Source organism: Mytilus californianus, unplaced genomic scaffold, assembly GCF_021869535.1.
Source record: "Mytilus californianus isolate M0D057914Y unplaced genomic scaffold, xbMytCali1.0.p SCAF_6, whole genome shotgun sequence".
Taxonomy (NCBI): Eukaryota; Metazoa; Mollusca; class Bivalvia; order Mytilida; family Mytilidae; genus Mytilus; species Mytilus californianus.
Genome location: NW_026262712.1, coordinates 64,658,041 through 64,665,075, shown reverse-complemented (window position 1 = coordinate 64,665,075; position 7,035 = coordinate 64,658,041). Strand labels below are relative to the sequence as shown.

The following is a 7,035-nucleotide window of genomic DNA, read 5'->3' as shown; positions in this document are numbered from 1 at the left end:
TTAGAAAACCCGATAACGCCATGGCAAAACAATACTTAGAAAGTCGTATACGAAATCCTAAAAACTTAAGCTTTCAGGACCTAAAACTTCGCAAAAAAAATATTCAAGTGATATCAAATCATAAAGATTTTTATTTAAAAGAAAAGAGCAAATGTCCAAATATGTTACTCCAAGGTACCCCATTTTTCAATTAAAAAATTCAACAAAACAACAATAAAGAAAAACAACAAACAAAAAAAAACTTAAGCTAAGAAAAAAAAATCAGAACACAATATTTCCAACGATAATGCTGAAGTCTTTTGTACAATTTTACATGTAGGTATTCTAACCATTGTTATCTTTTCCATTAGAACATAAGCTTTACATATTTTTAATGTTATTAATAAAATCAGACATAACATTTAATTTATTTTTTTTTCTTCATTTTTTCAAGCATGGATGAATTCAAAGAAAAAAATATGTGTTTACAGTTTTACAATTATCTTTGCGAAAAAATTGGCACAGAAGAGTTATTTCGACTTCGCCAGAAATATTATCTGCTCTTTGATTTTTTACTAATAGGCAGACATGAAATTGTTTTAAATAGTGGCAGTAAATCAGAGGGATTAGAACTCGAAGGAAGTGACATAGATGTAATGTTTCTGAGTCGGGATATCACAGTTTTTGAAAACGAGGCTCATTGCAGAAAGAAAAGGCCCAACGTTTTTATAATGAACACACAAGACATCAAACCAGGATTTACTATTCTAAAATTGAGCAAATCGTCATTCATACCTAATGGTAGTAATACATTTCGTTATTCGGATATATGGGAGAAAGACATTGTATTGTCGAACGTGAAAGTAAAGCAATTTTTAAAATCAGAAAATAAAGCATTTGATTTTGTACATGGACCATGTATTACTAATAAGGACTACACACGTGATTATGTATTTTGCTTTAGATGTCCAACTTGGATTGGACAAGCTCGAAAATTAAGAGGAAAAAGCCGGTTATGGCCATGTCCTAGCGTTGTTGACAATATAGAAAGGTGTGGGACATTGTTTGTTCCTATTGGTAGCAAAACATCTGTAACGGAAGAGTTTGAATGGCGGATTTCCTTTTCTGTTGCTGAAAAGCTGCTTATATATTCTTTCAGTCACACGCAAATGCTCTGTTATGCGTTGTTAAAAATCATGTTAAAAGAAATAATTGAAACATATACTAATTCAAAGGGAATATTATGTTCCTATTTCTTAAAAACTGTTGTCTTTTGGGTTTCAGAAGAATACAGTGGTGACAAATGGCAACCTCATATGATTATCCCATGTTTTATGGCGTGCCTAGCGAGACTTGTATATTGTGTCGATCATTCTTATCTTCCTCATTATTTTATACCAGAAATAAATTTATTAGACGATAAATTATTTTCCAATAAAGCAACTGAGCTCAGGCACTTGTTAAACGAGTTTTATGGAATAGGGCCACAGTTTTTTACGTATTCAAAAACACTTTCTAACCGTGTAGAGCGTCATCTTTCTTCGTTTAATATTATAAACAACTTTAATACGTTATACCATCTTAATAAAAAGTATGGTATTGAAATGAGAAGCATATGTTATTGTGAACGCTGTTCTAATAATACGTTCAGTAAGATTTTAAAACTCTCAACCAAAAGGCATAATCCATTGAATTTAAATGTTTATATTTTTCGAATATGTCAGATAGCTGGAAATTCGAACGAAATTACAGGAATAGATTTATCCTTGAACAAGGTATTTTACAAAATCCACAAACAACGTTTCCCATGTATAATACTTGGTTTGAATACAGATGCTGCCTCTGGATGGCTATATCTTGCCACGTACCTATTCACTCTCCAGCACTTCTCTGTATCTCTGAGCATTGTCGATTATGCCTTATCTAAGTGTACTCCCGACAAACTGTACTGCTTTAATGATCATCTACATTATGAACAACTAGATTACACAGGGCAGCAATCGTTGAAATATGGATGTCTTGATATTAGTTCTATTTATAGAAGACACGTTATTGCACCTATTAAGTTCACGGAAGATTCGATTCTTCCATTTGATATAATAGACGAATTAAAAAACAGACATGTCTTTACAAATTCTAATTTACCACCTGTTGTGTACGCACATTATTTACGATTTTTGTGTTTTCTCAGACTATATGACGGTGAAAATTGTCGAAAATCTCTGCAAGATATACAACTGACAATTGAAAATGAATACTTTGTATGTGGATATCAAAAAGTGGGCTCATACAAATTGTTAGCAATACGGCCAAGAAATATTTGGCTGTCGCAGATCGTCATATTTCAAAGTCTTAAGAAATGCATGAATATTATTATACTAACTAATCACATAATATCATACTTTTATTGTATAAAGTGCACATGTGTCCGACGTCAATAATTGTCATTTAGGGAATGTCGTATTAGTGGCAGATCTTTGAATGTCTGTTTAAATATGTTCACATTTTTGGAAGACGCGGAAAGGAGTGAATTTAGAGGTGGAGATATTGTATAGCTACTTCACATGGTTATTGTTGAACTGTTCTATAAAACAAAGTTAAGGAGATGTGGGAGGATTTCCAATGAGATAGTTGAGCTTTAAAAGGCCCCGACATGACTAAATGTGAAACAATTCAAACAAACAAAAACAACGGGCTGATTTATAGCAAAACAATTAACGCAAAAAAACAAATTGGACAGGCATGAATTAACGACAATAACTGAATTACAGGCTTCTGAATTGGGACAGGTACATGAAGTATGTGTCGGGGTTTAACATGCGTTGGGCTGCAGTCTCATTGACGTGTACCCCATACCTTTTATTCTGTTGTTACGATAACATCATAATTGGCATGTATCCCATTTTGAAATAATGTTCCATATTCCATGCTAGCAAACGCGTATTTAGATACACGTAGTGGTGTAGTGGATAAGACCATTTGAATTCATACTAAAACAAAGTTTTTTTTAATGTTTCATGTGCATTTCTGGATGAACATACATAAGAGTACTCGAAGATCGGAACCTCAGAGTTCGAAACCTTGTGTTTACTGTCTTTTGTTAGATTTGTTTTTGCTTGGTGCAGATGAATCAATCTTTCAACTGATTTTAATAGTTTTTTTCTTATCTTGTGTTGTTACACCACTGTCTCGGGATAGCGTAGGGTTGAGCGCTCACAAACAATTTTCAATCCCACAACATTCTTTATGTGCCTGTCCTATATACGGAGCCTTGTAAATCATTTAGTGTTGTTGGTTAATGTCTTTTATAAAAAAAAACAATTTGTTGATTTATAGCATAACTCAATTAATTTTTTTTCTCTTTTGACTAGTTTTTCATTTTTTCATGCCGGACCTTTTATAACTTACTATACGGTATGGGTTTTGCTTATTGTTCAAGACGACACGGTTTACTCATTGGCAATCATGCTTAATCTCCTTATTTTGTATATATACATTACGAGTTATAGAACAGAAACTAGCATAAGAAAAATATAAAAAAACGTCCATGCCTAAAAAGTAATTTTTGTTTTGAGAGAATTGCAATAATCTTAATAAATCGTAACTAACATCTAAACATTTACGGTTGGATATATAAATCTATAATTCTGAATTAACCTTCATCCGGAACGTTTATACATCATAGGTTTGGAGCAGGTCAGATTGGCCCTTGATAATAAAAGAATATCTTTTTTAATATTTAAAATGTAGATATGAGCGACAGCCTTATACCTTAAAACTAGTTTGCTATGAGATGTCCTATACAAAGATCGTAATGTCGTTAAATGTGTATCTCTTTGTGTAGGGATGTTGCTCATATTCATTTTACCATAGACTATGTAAAACTGTCATGTGAATATCGACATGTTTATGACGTCATAATGACGGCAACTCTGACAGGTTTATACTAAAGTGTACAGAGTAAATAATTAAAGGCTACAGTAGTATACCGCTGTTCAAAAGTCATAAATGGATTGAGAGAAAACAAATCCGGGTTACAATCTAAAGCCAAGAGAAACACATCAACTAGAAGAGGAAAACAACGGAACAACAGAAACACGAAAGTGCAACAAAAACAAACGCTAACATAATTAGAAATGGACTATTTGATATATAGCTATATCATCTAATAAATTCATCAATGACGTTAAATTAATTAAGAAAGGATTAAAATTTTGTCAATTTAAGGGGCGGAATATAGCTCTTATCATAAACATCATCCTTTATCAGCAGCAAAAGTAGTAAGATGTGTGTAATAGATTACGGCTCATAAGTCAAGCAATTTATTGTAGGATAAAGTAAGTATATAGCAAACTGTTGTTCTATATAAAACAAAAATGAATAATCTAAATATCAAAAACAACTAATTCACTTTTTTTAAATGCAAATTTATACTGTGCATCGCCTACTATTTATATTGTCTATATTACTCTATACCTACAGTACTAAAAGTTATTATTTGCGTCACAACATATCAAATCACAAAGATATAGACGTATGCACTAATTGGAAAGAACGATAGAGCCATCCTACAAACAATCCCAACAACACCACATCCAAGCATTCACCAACCAACACCCACTAATAACATCAAAACACCCTTCACATGGCATGCACGACTTGTGGAAATTTTCGAAGATCGTACATTCTAGTTTTTGTTTGGCAAATTTGTATGCGGCAACAATTTAAATAACTATTTTAAGTAAACAACAATAATATAAACCTTCTGTAGGAGAAAATTTGCAAAATTAATATAAGTTCATTAAAATGTTTAAGTAATGCGTATACAGTGTTTTTGCATTTGCATTTATTTTTGCTGAGGCTGTGGATTGCAGATTAAATAAAAATGATTACAAATGTGTCACAAAATATCAAATATAAAATATATAAAGTTGATTGCTTGCTGTATATTATTTTCTAGGTGAAATAAGAAGACCGGTACAACCTTTCTCAAACATCCACACCCACACCCACTCTGTCATCAAAATCCACATTCACACCAACTTGGTCACCAACCCACATCTAAATCCACACACAACCAATATGAAATGCAAAGTGTCGGGAAATATCTGAAGATAGCACATTCTAACCTACTTTTTAGTAATTTTTGTCGAATAGAAAAAATAGTCAAAAATGAAAGACGAGCAAAATAAGAAAATCTCACCGTTTTGCTTCAAGATGGTATGTGACAACAATTCAAACTCAAATTGATTGTGTGGCTCTACAAAGAGCCGTTTTGCATATTGAAGTATCCGTACTCTCTGATCTTCTGTCTGCGTTTACTCACTGTAACTTCTTGTTCAGCACTACAAACATCTGATTCTTTCGCCTCCAATTCTAAGGAGTATTGATGGATTTTTAATATTCACTGTTTTTTTGGACATCAGAGGTTTATTAAATTGACTACACATTTGGTGTACTGAGTGGGTTCTGTTATATCTGGTTTATATCCTTTAATTTGACTAAGAACTGATTTTCCCCCTTTTTGTCAATGAATGGTTATGACATTGTGACTTTTGAACTCAACTGAAAATTGACTTCAGTAGCTTTACACGCTTTATCATAGAATCATGCTCTTACTATACTGTGATATAAACTGTACACCTATTCCGACTACCTATATCCCATCCTATTACCGGCTATTGGTACGACAGATGGAATCGGTAACACAGATCCGACGAATGTTTTTCTGGATGACAGGTAGATACATCTATTCGCATGTTCTCTTGTTTACAAAATGACAGGTATATAAAGATATTCGCATTTACTTTTATTTACAGTGATTTTTGTGGTGATATTGTATGTTTTTTCTTAGTGATAATACAACAGGCCATATGTTTTTTCAGATATGAGGTTAGGGCATTACGTATTAACAAATATATCAATAAATCAAGTTGAGAATTCACTCGTTTTCAAGAAAGATTCGTCAAAGATTGCAAATTTCTTGAAAACTACAATTAAATCGTCACATTTATGGTTTCATTAAATGACTGTAGACCCCGTACGACATTCTTACCAAAGAAAAACAATTTCTGTTGTTAAAATTACTGTTATATACACGATTGAATTTGGTCAATCAACATGATTTGGCTATCGTGTACAGCAGATCCGACAAACACTGACGTCAGATATTTGCAATCGTGAACCATATAGTCATACATGTACTTTATAACTAATTGTGTTGTTTTGAAATCAAGAAATCTCCTAAAGATCGCAAATCTTTCGAATCATGTTTGTTAATAATTAATTTCCCCATGCTTAATCAGCATTCCTAACTATTATGAATATTCAAAAAAGTGTTTATTGCTGCTAGACACTAGTCCTACTTCAAAATCTCGTTTTCGGAATAAATAAGTGGTAATGGTAAAGCAGTCACTCAGGCCATTAACACGATTATGGTTTATTTCTTCTCCATTAGCTGGCACAGATTTTGTGCGTTTTGTGTGTTGTTCATCGTCGTGGTTTTAGTTGTGATACAGAAAGTTCGTAGTAATCATCTTTACGATGTTGACTACTGTCTAGGAAAAGTGTTTTATGCTTTAAAGGAATATGTGATGTCTGTCATTGTCTATTTCTTCACCGTTGTTAGAGTTTCTGAATTCTATGGAGGATACCTAGGCCGATATGTCATTAAAAATAATCAACCATTGTTTCCACGAGAATATAATTTTATTGGTCGTCTTTGTAGTATATGTATATTAGGTTGTCTAAATTTACCGGTTTCGTTTGCATGATTGTGTTCTTACTGCTGCATTTGTATTCCTGTAGACGCTAGATTTTGTGTGCATTTTATTCTTATTATTTCATCCTAACACCTGTCTTAAGAGTAAAAACTCTAACGTTTACCAATGTACTTTAAATTTATCCATTTCAATGGTATTCCTATATTACATAAAAAAGATGTGCTGCCTTACAATCAAAACTGACTTAACTTTAATGTTTACAATAAAACAGAACAAACATATTATTGAAAAGGAAAGGAAAATTAAAATTCATTGTAAATTTAAAAAAAATGGA

The 7,035-nt window shown here is 32.4% G+C and overlaps 1 protein-coding gene across 1 annotated transcript; it reads left to right on the top strand.

Moving 5' to 3' along the window:
* Window positions 1-434: 434 nt before the first annotated feature.
* LOC127706574 (uncharacterized) lies at window positions 435-4,670 on the top strand. The gene is made up of 2 exons (XM_052211230.1): window positions 435-2,027; window positions 4,533-4,670. Exons 1-2 carry the CDS (start codon window positions 435-437, stop codon window positions 4,668-4,670), a joined length of 1,731 nt encoding a protein of 576 aa, XP_052067190.1.
* Window positions 4,671-7,035: the final 2,365 nt, after the last annotated feature.

Excerpts from the sequence above, each read along its gene's own strand:
- LOC127706574 (XM_052211230.1), top strand. The coding sequence starts at position 435 with ATGGATGAATTCAAAGAAAAAAATATGTGTTTACAGTTTTACAATTAT. Across the intron at positions 2,028-4,532 it reads GTTCTATTTATAGAAGACAC|AACGATAGAGCCATCCTACA; the intron begins GTTATTGCACCT and ends CTAATTGGAAAG.